General features: G+C 42.2%; 1 protein-coding gene across 12 annotated transcripts in view; it reads left to right on the top strand.

The window, feature by feature from the left end:
- LOC144503777 (serine/threonine-protein phosphatase 6 regulatory ankyrin repeat subunit C-like) overlaps positions 1-17,994 on the top strand; it is a 202,902-nt gene that overhangs the window by 73,594 nt on the left and 111,314 nt on the right. For all 12 annotated transcript variants that reach the window (XM_078228639.1, XM_078228637.1, XM_078228640.1 and 9 more), the window contains exons 2-5: positions 640-723; positions 6,350-6,428; positions 11,886-11,956; positions 15,526-15,726. In XM_078228639.1, the coding sequence (XP_078084765.1) occupies positions 640-723; positions 6,350-6,428; positions 11,886-11,956; positions 15,526-15,726 (435 nt within the window). The remainder of the gene's footprint in view (positions 1-639; positions 724-6,349; positions 6,429-11,885; positions 11,957-15,525; positions 15,727-17,994) is intronic.

The following is a 17,994-nucleotide window of genomic DNA, read 5'->3' as shown; positions in this document are numbered from 1 at the left end:
CAGCTAGGCACTGGTGACCTCTGACTAGTTATCCCTTTGCCATTTGTGTGCCGATCTATTCCTGTGCTCCAAGCGACTGTTGACCCCACCTGTCCTGAGTTGACCTGAACCACCTGACCCAAAGTTTGCCATAGCTTCGGTCCCGAGGTTGCTGATTTTGAAACACTACCATTATATCAGTAGTCAGAAGCAAAATAATTTGGATACTAACCTGAAAGGAAAACAAAGATGTTCTGGAAATTCTCAGTAGGTCGGGCAGCATCTGTGGAGAGAGGATTTGACTTTTCAGCTGGATGTTGAGCCTGTTTCTCTCTCCAAGGATGCTGGCTCACCTGAGTATTTATAGCATTTTATGCTATTTTATATTATAATTCAATGGTCTGCTTTGGTAATTTATCTTTATATTTTGGTTTCACATCAATGGATTTTGGAATATTGATCGGCAGTGTGTTACATTGATTAGTTTTTTGAACTATTAAGGCAACTTTTAATGTACTTTAATTTTTAAAAAAGGCACTATTAAGCAGCTGTCCTATGAACTCTTCATTACAAATATTTGATTTATTTGAACTTGTGTACATATTTTATAAATGATGTAAAATTACCAAATGGAAGCATTTTATTTTCTCTCTTTCCTAGCCTCCGTTGGTCCAGGCAATATTTAACGGGGATCCTGATGAAGTGCGGATGTTGATTTATAAAACCGAAGACGTCAATGCTTTGGTAGGCCACTGCTACATTTTTGGCAAAACTTATCTCCAGAACACTATTTATTTACTGATTAGTTCATAGAATTGGATCTATAAATCTGGGTCATTCTGATGAGTGCTGATCAACTTCAACTCACTGGACACCAGAGACAAATGTTGCACAGTTTGCATGCCTGAGCAAATGTTGGCAAGGCCAGGGCATTTCTCAATGGTTGGAATTGGCTGACATTTATCATTCATTCCAAGAATAGTTTGCCAAATACTGAGTAAGTAACATTGGAAATAGATTTCTCTCTAAACTGTGGGAGGTTTATAGTTTGAAATCTAATTTACAATGACGTGGATGGCTGGTCCTGTAACAAATGTGTTGAATGAATGAACCTATTTATCATTATATAAGGTTCCATTGTATGCAGGCCATAATGCATACAATTTATTTGCATGTAATGCTTTATCCTACCGAGGGTAGTAAACGCAATTTCCCTGACTGGGAATTTGTTGAAAAGATTAAATGTACTAGGTTACACTCTTTTTCTCCTCCTTAGCTTTTCTAGGCAGTTTCAGAAGTTTTGATTTCTTGTTGTTTCACTCTGCTGCCTTGAACAATTGATATTATTAATAGTAAGAAGTCTCACAACACCAGGTTAAAGTCTAACAGGTTTATTTGGAATCACGAGAGTGACACTTACCTGATGAAGGAGCAACGCTCTGAAAGCTCGTGATTTCAAATAAATCTGTTGGACTTTAACCTGGTGTTGTGAGACTTCTTACTGTGCCCATCCCAGTCTAACGCCAGCATCTCCACTCTTTGATATTATTAATGTTTAAGCCTGAGCAGTGTGTTGGAACGCCATTTCAGTTTGGGAAGCACCACAGCTCAGTTGAACCTTGTCCTCAAATGGTAGTCACAAACAGTAAGTTTGCAGATGACCCCAAAATGGGTAGTGTACTGGACATTGAAGAAAGTTTATCTAAGATTACAACGGGATCTTGATCAATGGCCAGTAGGCCGAGGAAAGGCAGATGGAGTTTAATCCGGATAAATACGAGATATTTTGCTAAAACAAACCAGGCAAGACTTACACAGTTAATGTTAGGGCCCTGGGGAGTGTTGTCGAACAGAGAGACCTAGGGGTGTAGGTACATAGTTCCTTGAAAGTGGCGTCATAGGCAAACAGGGTGGTGAAGGCGCACTTGCCTTGATCGGTCAGCGCATGGAATACAGGAGTTGGGGCATTACATTACAACTGTACAAGATATTGGTCATGCCACATTTGGAGTACTGTGTATGATTCTGGTAGCCCTGCTATAGAAAGGATGTTATTAAACTGGAAAGGGTGCAAAAAAGATCTACAAGGATGTTACTGGGACTAGAAGGTTTGAATTATAAGGAGAGGCTGGATATGCTGGGACTTCTTTCCCTGGAGCATAGGAGGATGAGGGGTGACCTTTTAGAGTTATATAAAATCATGAGGGACATAGATAAGATGAATAGCCAAAGTCTTCTTCCCAGGGGAGGGGTCTCTAAAATTAACATAGGTTTAAGGGGAAAGATTCAAAAGAGACCTGAGGGACAACTTTTTCACACAGGGTGGTGCATATATGGAATGAGCTGCCAGAGGAGTTTTAAAGTTTCTTTATTAGTGTCACAAGTAGGCTTGCATTAACACTGCAATGAAGTTACTGTGAAAACCCCCTAGTCGCCACACTTCAGCGCCTGTTCAGGTACAGTGAGGGAGAATTTGGTATAGCCAATGCACCTAACCAGCACGTCTTTCGGACTGTGGGAGGAAACCAGAGCACCCGGAGAAAACCCACGCAGACACTGGGAAATGCGCAAATTCTGCATAGACAGTGACCCAAGCCAGGAATTGAACCCGGGTCCCTGGTACTGTGAGGCAGCAGTGCTAACACTGTGCAACATGCTGCCCCAAGCAGGGTAGATAAGGGGAAACCAGCGAATGTAGTATGCAGTTGCTGGGCTTGCAAAATCTCACTAACTGTCCTGGCTGGAGACAATACATATCTCCTTAACCTGTGCTTAACCCTCTCTCCACTCACATTGTCTGTCCCTTTAAGACTTGATCACCTGTAAAGACTCACATTCCAACCATTATTTCGTAAATTGAGTTTGTGTCTTTATATGCCATGTTTGTGAACAGAACTCCCACTCACCTGATGAAGGGGCAGCCCTCTGAAAGCTAGTGGCTTGTGCTACCAAAGAAATCTGTTGGACTTTAACCTAGTGTTGTGAGACTTCTTACTTCAGATTTTCAGAAGGCATTGGATAAGGTACCACATGATAAGAGCTCATGGGATGGGGGTACTAAGTTAGCATGGATTTGGATCAGTTAAAGGACGTAAAACAGCAGGAAAAGCAGTTCATTTTCAGGATTGCAGCTTGTGACTAGTGGAGTACTGCCAGGATCAGTGTTGGGGCCTCGGCTTTTTACAATTTGTATTAATGATTTGAATAAAGGGACTGAGCGTAATGTATACACATTTGTTGTCAGTACAAGGTTTGTTGGTAATGTAAACTGCAAGAAGAATACAGTTTACAAATAGATACTGGCATATTAAGTGAGTGGGCAAGAAGGTGGCAGATGAAATGTAAGGCTGTTTGTGATATTAAGATAGAAAAGCAGAGATTTTAAATAGTGAGATACTATTACATCATGGTTTTCTGGTACAGAACTTGAGTATTGATGAAAAAAGATATTTGCCAAAGCTTTTCATCTTGCACACATCAGGACCATTGTAAAAATACCAATGTTAGGGAAACAACAACTTTATACAATATGAGAAAAGAGTGCTGATTGCTTGGCAAGTGGACTCTGGTGACACGATTGTCCTGTTTAGTGCAAGATGAAAAGCTTTGACAAAATTTCTTTTTTCAGCAATACTCAAACTATTAAATATTGGTGCGCACCTTCTACAAGAAACACAAAGTTAATGTCCAGGCACAGCAAGCAGTTGGGAAGGTGAATGTTATATTCACCTTCAATGCAAGGGAGTTGGGAAACACAAAATTAGGGAGTTGTACTACAATAAAGCAATGCTTTGATGAGACTGCACCCAGAATACTCTGAAAGGTTCTGGTCTCTGTAACCCAAGGGGGGATACACTTAGAGATGATGCAATGAAAGCTCACTGGAGTAATTCATAGGAGGAGGGTTTTCCTGGGACACTGACATTGAATAGAATGGGCCGAGAGAATAGAATCTTGGGTTATAGCACAGAGGAAGGTCATTTGGTTCATGTCATCTGGCTCTCTGAAGAAGCAATTCACCTCATGCCACTCCCCAACTTTCTCCCAATAGCCTGTACATTCTTCTCTTTTAGATGATTTAATTTTCTCTTGAAACTGCCTCCACCACATTCTTGGGCAGTGATTTCCAGATCCTAATAGAGTTGTAGAAGTTTCCAGCATGGAAACAGGCCCTTTGGCCCAACTTGTCCATGCCGCCCCTTTTTTTTTTAAAGCCCTAAGTTAGTCCCAATTGCCCGCATTTGGCCCATATACCCTATACTAATAATTTTCTATGTAACGTATAAAGCTTTATCACATGTTGCCAGTTACCTTAAATCTGTGCCCTCTTGTTTCTTGATCCTTCCATTAAGTTTCATTAGAGCCTTGCTCTATCTATTCTATCCACACTTCACATAATTTTGAATAGCTTGATCATATTCATACTCAGGTAACTGCAAGAAAACATGGGATTCTGAGTGGCTCTGACAGATTAGATGCTGGCTGAAGAGTCTAAAACTACAGAGCATAGTTCTGGATAGGAGTCGGCATTTGCTGCCTCACAGCGCCAGGGACCCGAGTTCAATTCCGTGTGGAGTTTGCACATTCTCCCCACGTCTGTGTGGGTTTCCTCTGGGTGCTCCAGTTTCCTCCCACAGTCCAAAGATGTGCGGGTTAGGTTGATTGGCCATGCTAAAAATTGCCCCTTAGTGTCCTGAGATGTGTAGGTTAGAGGGATTAGTGGGTAAATATGTAGGGATATGGGAGTAGGATTGTGGTCGGTGGGATTGTGGTCGGTGCAGACTCGATGGGCCAAATGGCCTCTTTCTGCTCTGTAGGGTATCTATGATCTAAGAATCAGTCCAATGCATTTAAGGGGCTGTAACCATGTCTATTTTTGATAGAATTATCAATAATTGTTCAAAGCAGCTTTGATTCCCAAAATTGTTAGTTTGAGATGTAGCTTTCGGTTTTGGGAACATGATGTTTTTGTTGGAAATATGTGTTAAATGTAAGATAAATGGATCTGATTGAGAATTCAAACAGACCAAGGGCAATTACATTTTAAAGTTAATAAGGTGAGGGTTGGAAATGAGAGAACTTACAGGATGAACCGTCTCTAAATTTGTAGTTGAGTCAGGAGATCTACACTTATCTCAATAAAAGATTTAAATTATTTATGTCGTACCCAGGTGAAAATAAACTAAAAGCAGCATGTAAAAAGGTCCTAGATGGGACCTGCAAGTCTCGATAAAGAGTCGTTGGAGAAAAATAACATACAGATCACAGAATCAAAGGGTTTATTTTGAGTAGATAATTCGTTTACATTTCTATTCGGAACATTCCAAGCATGCCATGTCACCATAGAGATGGGCTGTGGGGGTTAGGCAGATTCTTTGATTTTTTTTTTTTCCTTTGTGTTTGCTGACAGAAGCAGGTACCCACTGTTCAAGTTGGGAACAGACTGAGGCCGTTGCAACTCACTGAGTCAAGGGCACAAAGAGATGTATTCGGCAGACCTGCACCCTGAGCAGCGAAAATGCTAATTTTATTGTTCATTGCATGGAATGTGGGGGAAGCTTGTGATCAAGTTAGGAAATAGTTCATGAGGGAAAAAGAAGCTGGAAGATTTTCCTAACTTGGAGCCCAAGGAAGAAATCTATAGGAACCCTCTTGTTGGCAACAGGCTTGGGGGAGGCTGTGAGGCCCACGCTTGAGCTGATTAGTTCACAGTTGTGAGGAAGTAGAGAAAACCCGTAGGGTCACTAAGCCAAATAGTCTACCTCGGAAGAGTAGTTAGAACACTGAACAGAAATCAAAGTGAATTCCAGTGGGCTATGCCATACTTTTGGATTGGTTCCAGAGGAATGTGACTGAAACTTCAGGATCTCAATATATAAGAAAACTCTTGCGGGGAACAGAAAAGTAGATCAGGATTTACACTTGAGCAATTACAAAACCAGAAGACCATAAGATATAGAAGCAGAATTAGGCATTTGGCCCATCGAGTCTGCTCCACTATTCAATCGTGGCTGATAACTTTCTCAACCCCATTCTTCCGCCCCTTTCCTCCGTAACATTTGATCCCCAATTTTTATGTACCCTGGTTGTAGAGATGAACACACAGTTGTTCCCCATACATGAAAAAATTATGCAAAATAACTGAGTGATTTGGTGCATCTATACATGCTATAAACTAATAGCTCACTTGCATTTTAACCATGGATAAACCATTTAACCCTATTGGCTCAAGATTCTAGTCTATGATGGGCAAGATCAGATTTTCATCTGTCAAATCATACTCCCCCAACTTATTTACAAATATCATTTAGAAGAAAGAATTGTGCATGTACATGGATTTAATATGCTCAATTGCTATTTTTTTCAAAAGGACACTGAGAAACGGACACCACTACATGCGGCTGCCTTTCTCGGTGATGCTGAAATCATTGAGCTCCTCATCTTGTCAGGTAAGTTCACAAGGTAGCATTACTATATTTGTACTACCTAATTCTGAAGAGCAAAGTAGGGAGATTGGCATTTTAGTTTTCTGAACTTTGGTAATGCATACAGTTTTGTATGGAATCAAACCTTGTGCTTATTAAAAATTCAGGAAATAGTTGTTTGATGTATCCTGCCATTCATGCGTTACTTTTAAGCTTCTTCTCTTCCTGCCCTTCCACAAAGACTTCACGATCTTGTTGGAAGAAAGCTATTAGTATTATCTCTATTATTGGTATCTGGTTGTATAATATGGGGGAAAACCTCTGCATTTCTTAAGAATCTCATATTTGCAAAATTTCTACAATTCCTAAGGCATCCGGATCCATGGAAAACATTCGCTGATATATGGTTGGATTTTCGCAGAGTCGAAGTGACTCTGTGGACCTTTTTAAAAAAAATGGTGACCAGGAAGTGATTTCAGGATTCCTGGCCTCATTCTCAGCACCCCCAATCTTGCAGCATAGGATAAGAGTGTGATCTGGTGTGGGTCATGAGTCCCACCCTGCACTCCTAACCTGTCTGGCTCTTGCAGGGATAGACAACTCCCAACCCTTGCAATTTTGTAGTCGGACCAGCTTATCAACGAATCGTGGTTCACGGATCCTCAGATTTTTGAACCATAGCCTGGAAGAGGGAACCTTTTGAAAGGCAAGTTTGAAGGGTATTACCCATGTCCCCTGTGTTAACTTGTGCTCCACCACCATCTCCAATGATTTCTCATATCCTCCATGCTAACTTATCCCCCTTTACACATCCCAATGGCCAAGCATACTGTCCATTCCAACTTGAGCACCTCTACTCACCCAATGGTCACTCATACCCTCTATGCCAACCTATGGCACTTCAATATACATTTACCCAGTAAACACTCTGTACAGAACCAATGAACCCTGTAGTAACAATGCCATGTGCAAAAATGCGTTTGAAAAGCAGTAAATCATTCATAACTTTGTTTCAAAAACTTCTTATGGCACAGCTCTAAAACAGTGTCAGTCGCCAATCCTTTAAAATATTAATCGCAAAACTGCAAGCATTTTAAAAATACTTTTGCAGGATGTGGGCCTTGCTGACTGGGCCAGCATTTATTACCCATTCCCAATTGCTCTTGGTGGTGAACCGACTCTTTGAACCAGTGTGTAGTTCATGTGGTGTAGGCACACACACATTGCTGGTAAGGAAAGGAGTTCCAGGAATGTGACCCAGCAAAACTGAAGGCATGTTGACACAGTGCGAAGTCAGAATGGTGTGCAACTTGGACGGAAGTGAACAGGTGGTGGTGTTCCCATGCATCTGTTGCTCTTGTCCTTCTCGGTGCTAGAGGTCACAGATTTCCAAGGTGCTTTGAAGAATCTTGGTGAGTTGCTGCGTTCATTTTGTGGTACACATGGCTGCCAAAGTGCATCAGTGGTGGCTTGAGTGAAAGTTGAAGGTGGTGGATGGGCTGCTAATCAAATCGACTGCTATGTCTTGGATGGTGTCAAGCTTCTCAAATGTTACAGCTGCGTTCATTCAGGCAAGTGGAGAGTATTCCATCTGATTCCTCAGTTGTGCCTTTTAGATGGTGAACTGGCTTTTGGGGAGTCAGAAGGTGAGTTACTCACCTTCATTGAATGTAAAGGGGAGATGGTTAGATTCTCTCTTGCACTTGTGTGAATGTTATTTACCACTTATCAGCCCACGTCTGAATATTGTCCAGGTCTTGCTGCATATGGATACTGACTGCTTCAATGTCTGAGGAGTCATGAATGATGTTGATCAGCAAACATCCCCATTTCTGACTCTCTGATGGAGGGAAGGTTAATGATAAAGCAACAAAAATGGTTGTGCCTAGGACACTACTCTGAGGAGTTCCTGTAATGATGTCCTGGGACTGAGATTATTGGCCTGCAACAACCTGAACAAACAATCTTCCTTTGTGCTCAATCTGACTCCAACCAGTGTAGAGTTTTTTCCCCATGACTCCCACTGACTCCACTTTTGCTCGGGTCCCTTGATACCACAATTTGTCAAATGCTGACTTGATGTCAAACGCAGTCAGCCTTAGCTCACTCTTGAGTTCAGCTCTTTTGCCCAGGTTTGGGCCTTGGCTGTAATGAGGTCAGGAGATGAATGGCCCTGGTAGAATCCAAACTGAGCCTCAATGAACAGGTTGTTGCTGGTTGATAACACAGTTGATGATCCCTTCCATCATAGAGAAACATAGAAAAACTACAGCACAAACAGGCCCTTCGGCCCACAAGTTGTGCCGAACACATCCCTACCTTCTAGACCTACCTATAACCCTCCATCCTATTAAGCTCCATGTACTCATCCAGGAGTCTCTTAAAAGACCCTATTGAGTTCGCCTCCACCACCACTGATGGCAGCCGATTCCACTCGCCCACCACCGTCTGTGTGAAAAACTTACCCCTAACATCTCCCCTGTACCTACCCCCCAGCACCTTAAACCTGTGTCCTCTCGTAGCAGACATTTCCACCCTGGGAAAAAGCCTCTGAGAGTCCACCCGATCTATGCCTCTCAACATCTTATACACCTCTATTAGGTCTCCTCTCATCCTATGTCTCTTCAAGGAGAAAAGACCGAGCTCCCTCAGCCTATCCTCATAAGCATGCCACTCAATCCAGACAACATCCTTGTAAATCTCCTCTGCACCCTTTCAATCTTTTCCACATCCTTCCTATAGTGAGGCGACCAGAACTGAGCACTGTACTCCAAGTGGGGTCTGACGAGGGTCTTATGTAGCTGCATCATTATCCCCGGACTCCTAAACTCAATCCCTTGATTGATAAAGGCCAGCACACCATACGCCTTCTTAACCACCTCCTCCACCTGCGGGGCCGATTTTAGAGTCCTATTGTCCCGGACCCCAAGATCCTTCTGATCCTCTACCGTACTAAGAGTCTTTCCCTTTATATTATACTCCTTCATCCCATTTGTCCTACCAAAATGGACCACGACGCATTTATCTGGGTTGAAGTCCATCTGCCACTTGTCCGCACAGTCTTGCATCCTAACTATGTCCCTCTGTAACTTCTGACATCCCTCCAGACTATCCACAACCCCACCAACCTTCGTGTTGTCGGCAAACTTACCAACCCATCCCTCTGCTTCCTCATCCAGGTCATTTATGAAAATGACAAACAGCAAGGGTCCCAGAACAGATCCCTGGGGCACACCACTGATGACCGACCTCCATTTACAAAAAGACCCATCTAGACCCACTCTCTGCCTCCTTTGGGCAAGCCAGTTCTGGATCCACCGGGCAGCAGCCCCTTGGATCCCATGCCCTCTCACTTTTTCTAGAAGCCTTGCATGGGGGACCTTATCGAACGCCTTGCTAAAATCCATATAAACCACATCTACCGCCTTCCCTTTGTCAATGTGTTTAGTCACATTTTCGAAGAACTCCACCAGGCTCGTAAGGCACGATCTGCCCTTGACAAAGCCATGCTGAGTATTCTTGAGCATACTGAACCTCTCTAAATGCTCATATATCCTGTCCCTCAGGATCTTCTCCATCAGTTTACCAACCACTGAGGTTAGACTCACCGGTCGGTAATTACCTGGGCTATCCCTATTCCCCTTCTTGAAAATAGGAACCACATCCGCAATCCTCCGGCACCTCTCCCGTCTCCATCGACGACGCAAAGATCATCGCCAGAGGCTCTGCAATCTCCTCCCTCGCCTCCCACAGTAACCTGGGGTACATCCCATCCGGACCCGGCAACTTATCTATCTTGATGCCATTCAAAGATTCCAGCACAACCTCTTTCTTAAAGTCCACATACTCAATCCTTTCAGTCCACCGCACGCCCGCAGTACATCCACCCAGGTCCTTCTCCTGTGTGAAAACCGAGGCAAAATACTCTATGTCCCTCTGTAACCTCTGCCATTTCTACTGGTTCCGTACAGACTTTCCCACCTTCACTTTTTATAGGCCCTATTCCGTCACGTCTCATCCTTTTACTCTTCACATATTTGTGGAACGCCTTGGGGTTCTCCTTAATCCTACCTGCCAGGGCCTTCTCGTGACCCCTTCTGGCTCTCCTAATTTCCTTCTTTAGTCCCTTCCTAAAAGCCGTATACTCTTCCAAATCCCTATCTTCGCCAAGCTCTCTGAGCCTTTTGTACACTTTCCTTTTCTTCTCGACTAGGTCCCGCACAGCTTTCGTGCACCACGGTTCCTTTAACCGACCAGTTTGCTGATTATTTAAAGTAGACTGATGGGGTGGTTGGATTTGTCCTGCCTTTTGTGGACAAAACATATCTGGGCAATTTTCATTGCCAGGTAGATGCCAATGTAGTTGCTGTACGAGAACTGTTTGGCTCGGGGCACAACTAATTCTGGAGTACAAGACTCCAGTAGTATTGCCAGAATGTCATCAGGGCCCATAGTATTCAATGCCTTAACTGCTTGGTATCACATGGTGTGTATTGAATTAGCTGAAACCTGTATTTGTGATGCTGGGGATCTCTGGAGGACGCCAAGATAGACCATCTACTTGGCACTTCTGGCTGAAGATGATTACAAATGCCTCAGCTTTATCTTTTGCACGGATGTGCTGGGCTCCTCTAAAATGGAGGATGGGGATATTTGTGGACCCTCCTCCTCCAGTGAGTTATTTAATTACCATTCAAGACTGGATGTAGCAGGGCTGCAGAGCTTGGTCTGATCTATTGGCTGTAGAATCTCTCAGCTCTTTCTATCATATGTTACTTATGTTATTTGGCATGCAAGTAGCCTTGTGTTGTAACTGTTCCTGGCATGCTTTGCTGCACTCTTTACTGTAAGAATTCTCACAACACCAGGTTGAAGTCCAACAGGTTTTTTTGATATCACCAGCTTTTGGAGTGCTGCTCCTTCATCAGGTAAGTGGGTGAGTGACACTCTTCATTGAACCTGGGTTGATCCCCCAACTTGATGGTAATGCTAGAGTAGCAGGATATGCTGGGCTGTGAGGTTACATATTATGGTTGAATATAGTTCTGCTGCTGGTGATGTTCCACAGCACTTCATGGATGCCCAAACTTGCTAGATAAATTCAAAATCTATCACATTTAGCATTTCAGATGGATGAGTTAAATATTCTGGGTGATAGACAGTAGGAGCCTGAACAGGAACACATTGTAACACTTCAAAGAGATAGTGTGATCACTATAGATTCAAGATCCTCAATGTTGATGACGTAGTTTAGAGACAGCAGTTTATAGTTCATGTTTGTTCCAATTTGAATTATATATTCATGAATCTTTTGTTGATGTCACTTGCTCTAATTTAATAACTTTAAAAGGATTGTAACATTGAAGTTTTAAGGAATAATAAATGGAGGTATCCTTAATCCAAGGTACTGAGGACATAGCAGTATGTGTGATTATTTTCAATGCACAGGGTAAAATTGTGTTTGCCATTTTTATTTTACAGGAGCCCGTGTTAATGCTAAAGATAACATGTGGTTAACTCCACTTCATCGGGCCATTGCTTCACGCAGTGATGTAAGTTTTCCAACCAGACAATTTGGGAATGACCTTTGGACATTTTGGAAAGAAATTTGAAGGATTAAATTATCAAATTAACTATTTTTGATTTGTAGAACTTTGATTGCTATGATTGGTGCAGATATAAATGGACGTTGCCACTTAATATAAAATAATTACTTATTTTATGTTGCTGTGCTTTTGTTCAACTTTGTAGGTTAAATATTTTTGTATAAAATAATTTATGGTAACCACAAGTTAGTTACTTTGGGCTCTATTTCATTCTTCTGAGTGACAAACCAGAAGAAACTACTGGTTTTGATCCCATTACGGGTGAACGCATCAGAATAAATTGTGATTTGCCTTGTGTGCATTTCTAGAACCATGAGGCGATGTACAATGGGGCGATTACATGTTTGTAATATACATAAATGATTTGGAGGAAAATGTAACTGGATTGATTAGTAAGTTTGCAGACGACACAAAGGTTGGTGGATTTGCGGATAGCGATGAGGACCATCAGAGGATACAGCAGGATATAGATCAGTTGGAGACTTGGAGGGAGAGATGGCAGATGGAGTTTAATCCAGACAAATGTGAGGTAATACATTTTGGAAGGTCTAATACAGATAGGAAATATACAGTTAATGGCAGAACCCTTAAGAGTATTGATCGGCAAAGGGATCTGGGTGTACAGGTACACAGGTCACTGAAAGTGGCAATGCAGGTGGAGAAGGTAGTCAAGAAGGCATACGGCATGCTTGCCTTCATCGGCCGGGGCATTGAGTTTAAAAATTGGCAAGTCATGTTGCAGCTTTATAGAACCTTAGTGAGGCCACACTTGGAATGTAGTGTTCAATTCTGGTTGCCACACTACCAGGAGGATGTGGAGGCTTTGGAGAGGGTACAGAAAAATTTACCAGGATGTTGCCTGGTATGGAAGGCATTAGTTATGAGGAGAGATTGGAGAAACTTGGTTGGTTCTCACTGGAACGACAGAGGTTGAGAGGCGACCTGATAGAAGTCTACAAGATTGAGAGACATGGACAGAGTGGATAGTCAGAAGCTTTTTCCCAGGGTGGAAGAGTCAATTACTAGGGGGCACAGGTTTAAGGTGCGAGGGGCATCGTTTAAAGGAGATGTACGAGACAGATTTTTTACATGGAGTAGTGGGTGCCTGGAACTCGTTGCCGGAGGAGGTAGTGGCAGTGGATACGGTAGTGACTTTTAAGGGAGAATGTAAGATGCGGCCTGAGGTGACCATCACCAGGTAGCCCCTTCCAAATAAGATTATGGCAAGAACCCGAGGCATCAAAGTCTGCCAAAACCAGGAGTACACAAACCATCTACCAAATATAGTCAGGATCGAGTCCTTCCGATCTCCACTCCTGGGGCATGTCCTTTTGTTTTGAATAGGTGGTGAAGAGATAAGCCATTGTGATAGTTTAAAAAATGAACTAAATGAGCACTGCTATTGATTTTTTTACAACTGAACATTGACAGAAAAACAGAGGTGAAATAAAACAGGAAATTCAAGAAATACTTCGCCCATCTGGCAGCATCTGTGGACTGAAAAACAAAATTAATGCTTCAGACCAGTGGCCCCTCATCAGAATTAGGAGTGCTTAGCAACAATGGATCAGTCTTTAAGCTTTAAAGCGAGGCAGGTAAAGTGGAAGAGGAGGGGAGAAAGAACAAATGGGAAGGTCTGATAGGGTGGAATATAGGAAAGATTAAATGGCAAAAGGGATGATAGTACAAGGCAAAATATTATGGTGATGGGACAAGAAACAAAGGGGGACACCAGAAGATCCTGCCACCAATCAATGGCAGGCCATCTCCCACTGCTGAGAAACCTGCTGAGGGGGGGGAGGATCCCACCCAACAGTTGTGTCTCGAGGAGGTGTAAATGGGAAAAGCAAAATCAGTACCAAAAAAAGGTGAAAGTGATAAAATTGTTGCACTCAATGTTGAGTCTGGAAGGCTGTAGAATGCCACCTTGATTTTAAAATTCTCATTCTTTTTTAAAATCCCTCCTCCCCTCATTGCCTCAATTCTCCTGATCTCTGAAATCTCCTCCAGCTCCACAACCCTCCCCAGGTATCTACACTCCTACACTTATGGCATTCCTGATTTTAGTCACCCCACTGTTGGTGGCCATACCTTCAGTTGCCTAGGTGCTAAACCAGTGGTTCCCAAACTTTTTTCACTGGGCCGCACTTTCGGAATAAAAATTTGCTCGCCCCACACCGAACTTTTTATTGATGATAAATACATTCAAAAACAAAAAAACCCCAACTCCTAGCAGCGCTTGATTCATAACATAGAACACAACTACTTTATAATATGATAATGGGACATCCAGAAAGTATAAAACAATGCTTGTTTGAACCATGTTTAAATGTTTCTTTGATTGTCCTTGAATCTTCCCGCCACACTTGCCATCCTCTCTCGCCGCACCAGTGTGGCGTGCCGCACCCTTTGGGAACCACTGTGCTAAACTCTGGAATACCCTCTCTATCTTTCTTTGACACTTTTTCCTCCTTTAAGATACTCCTTAAAACCTACCTCTTAGACCAAGCTTTTAGACATCTGCCCTAAAATGTCCATGTGTGGCTTGGTGGAGAAGGTGGTGAAGAAGGCATATGGTATGCTTGCCTTTATAGTACGGGGTATAGAGTATAAAAGCTGGAGTCTGATGATGCAGTTGTATAGAACGCTGGTTAGGCCACATTTGGAGTACTGCGTCCAGTTCTGGTCGCCGCACTACCAGAAGGACGTGGAGGCATTGGAGAGAGTGCAGAGAAGGTTTACCAGGATGTTGCCTGGTATGGAGGGTCTTAGCTATGAGGAGAGATTGGGTAGACTGCGGTTGTTCTCCTTGGAAAGACGGAGAATGAGGGGAGATCTAATAGAGGTGTACAAGATTATGAAGGGTATAGATAGGGTGAACAGTGGGAAGCTTTTTCCCAGGTCGGAGGTGACGATCACGAGGGGTCACGGGCTCAAGCTGAGAGGGGCGAAGTATAACTTAGATATTAGAGGGATGTTTTTTACACAGAGGGTGGTGGGGGCCTGGAATGCGCTGCCATGTAGGGTGGTGGAGGCAGGCACGCTGACATCGTTTAAGACTTACCTGGATAGTCACATGAGCAGCCTGGGAATGGAGGGATACAAACGATTGGTCTAGTTGGACCAAGGAGCGGCACAGGCTTGGAGGGCCGAAGGGCCTGTTTCCTGTGCTGTACTGTTCTTTGTTCTTTGATATATTACGTTTTACAATGCTCCTGTGAAGTTTCAAGAGATGATTATTGGTGCTGTTTGAATACATAAATTTTTGTTCTGAATTGAAAGACTGTTGCATCTCTAAACACTCCTAGTTCTGACAGAGAGTCACAGACATCACCAAAACATGAACTCTCTCCACAGACACTGTCAAACCTAATGAATATTTCCAGTATTTTCTGTTTTATTTCAGATTTCCAGCACAACCAGTTTTTTCCCTTGCAATAGATGGGTTGGTTTAGATAATATAATGTCTTGTGTTTCAACTAGTCTTCTGTCTTAAGAAATGCTGATTCTTTCAGGAAGCAGTTCACGTTTTGATCAAGCACTCTGCAGATGTCAATGCTCGTGATAAGAATTGGCAGACACCATTGCATGTAGCTGCTGCGAACAAGGCAATGAAGTGTGCAGAAGCAATCATTCCATTGCTTAGCAGCGTCAATGTTTCTGATAGAGGAGGCAGGACAGCCTTGCATCATGCTGCACTCAACGGACATATAGAGGTACGTCAAACATTGTTGCTGCTGCATGGTTTGTGAGAAAGTGGAAATCGGGATTTGCACTTGCAAGTAGATGCTTATGCTGTAATCAACAGTAAATATTTTCAACCCTGTTCTATTTGAAATGCTGTCTGCATTTTCAACCCTTGACTCTGTAATAAATAAAGAATGTAGGATGGACTGGTTGCTGTTGCAGGGTAAAGTAAAAATCTAGTGAATTGGAAGAACTCCAATGATAAGAAGGGACTATGAATGAAACTTGCAAGGGATAAGCTCAGAGCAAAGTCTTTATAAATATGAAGAATAGAATAGGAAAGCAGTTGCAGGCAAGACTATAATGGATAATATGAAATGGTAGACTTGTTACCAGTAAATCTATAATTACCATTTTTCACAGTGGAAGTAGGGACCAAAAAAAATCAATGATACAAGCAAATCTAAAAGTAAGGTAAAGTGAGCATCTTTAGTTAATTTAGTATAAGTAGAAAGATGGTAACAGAGAGAATAGTGATATTTAAGACAGACAAAGCTCCAGAATGGTTTCCACCTCTGTATGTTTTAAGAAATAGATGAGGAAACTGCAGTCAAATTGCTCAACAGGCTGGGCATTTAAATTAGTGATGAGCTCGAGGCAGATTTCAGCTTAGTGGTGCATAAACATTCTTCCATTAATGTCCATAATATGATTGGGTTCAGTGCAGTATTTGAAAGGGAGAAATGCAGAATTCAAATTTAAATTCTAGATTTGGGCTGTCTTCAGTGGGATGAGACACAGACTCTCCAATGTAAACAGGGCAAGTCAGCATACCTGTTGTCTGTTTCTACATTTGTGAGTAAGAGTTTTAACAACACCAGGTTAAAGTCCAACAGGTTTATTTGGTAGAAAATGCCATTAGCTTTCGGAGCGCTGCTCCTTCGTCAGATGGAGTGGATATCTACATTTGTGTCCAGACTTTCAATGTTCGTTACAAAAGTTGAAGCCACAAACTTCTTGCTAATCAATCATTACCTGAAATTGAAATAGTGTAACCAAACTATAATTTTCCAGAAAGTTACTATCATTCTCCCACATCCAACCTGCACCCGAGTTTACAGAGACACCATGTAGGATCTACTTGCCAAATACTTTAATACTCTTTCATTTTCTGAACATACAATTACATTCTTCATTCTTGTTCATCCTGCCCTCTTTAATTAAACTTGCTATTCTCCTGCCATTCTCCAATAGAAACTGACATTCCCAACACCCAAATTCTTTGTGGCACTTTTTCTTTTGCCCCATTTAAGTTCTTGTTGCCACGTTCCATCCCCAACCAACTTTTTTACTCTTCCCTGCCCCTTTCCAAGGACTTCTCTGCTTCTGTCCCTTTTTTTCTCACCTTTATTTCTCTCTCCTTCAATTATTTTCTTTGCCTCTTCTCTTTGCACTGATTCAACTTGAATTTGGCTGCCACTGGAGAGGTTCTCAGCAAGGATGACTCCCCTCATGAGAATCATCGCCTTATCAGTCAGGATTTGGGTAGAAACAGCAATGTTGAATATGGGCTTGGTCTCTGACGATTTTTGTTGGCAAACACACTCACTGATGTCGCCTCTTAAGAGTTGTCTCCACAACACAACTAAGAACAGAGATCTTGGAAGATGTTTATCTAGCCTAACCCAGAAGTATACTGAGACAATTAGTCAAGAGGTCACACGACACCAGGTTATAGTCCAACAGGTTTATTTGAAATCACAAGCTTTCAGAGCACTGCTCCTTTGTCAGGTGACTTTTCACCTTGTCCACCCCAGTCCAACACCAACATCTCTACGTCATGAGACCATTAGTCGCACTGCTTTCAACCAACTTAATTGATAGGTAATTTAGTTCAGACTGGCCTGTGGCAAAAGGAATGTTTGCATTTATTTAGAAATGTTGAGAAGCTTAAGAAACCCCAAAGCACGTTGCTACCAATTAATTACTTGAATTGAAGTGTAGTCATTGTCATCAATTTTCACAAAATGCTAAAGAGTCTCTCATTATTGGTTGCTTTTACAATTTTGAGCTTGACCCAATGTTGGATTTCTTTATCAACCACAAATAGTTGATAACAGTGATTTTATCTGGATCTTTTTCAAGTGGGTGTTTATAATTACAGCTGCAACACCTGAGAATCGCTGAAAAAGATTTTTTAATTGAAGATTTGCATCTTGCACTTATCAGGACAATTTGCAAGAATACGATACAAGGGAAATGAACAAATTTATACAGTATGAGAAGTGAGTGGTGAT

Source organism: Mustelus asterias, chromosome 14 (genome assembly GCF_964213995.1).
Source record: "Mustelus asterias chromosome 14, sMusAst1.hap1.1, whole genome shotgun sequence".
Classification (NCBI taxonomy): Eukaryota; Metazoa; Chordata; class Chondrichthyes; order Carcharhiniformes; family Triakidae; genus Mustelus; species Mustelus asterias.
The sequence above is the reverse complement of the archived record's forward strand: the minus strand, read 5'-3'. Positions and strand labels throughout refer to the sequence as shown.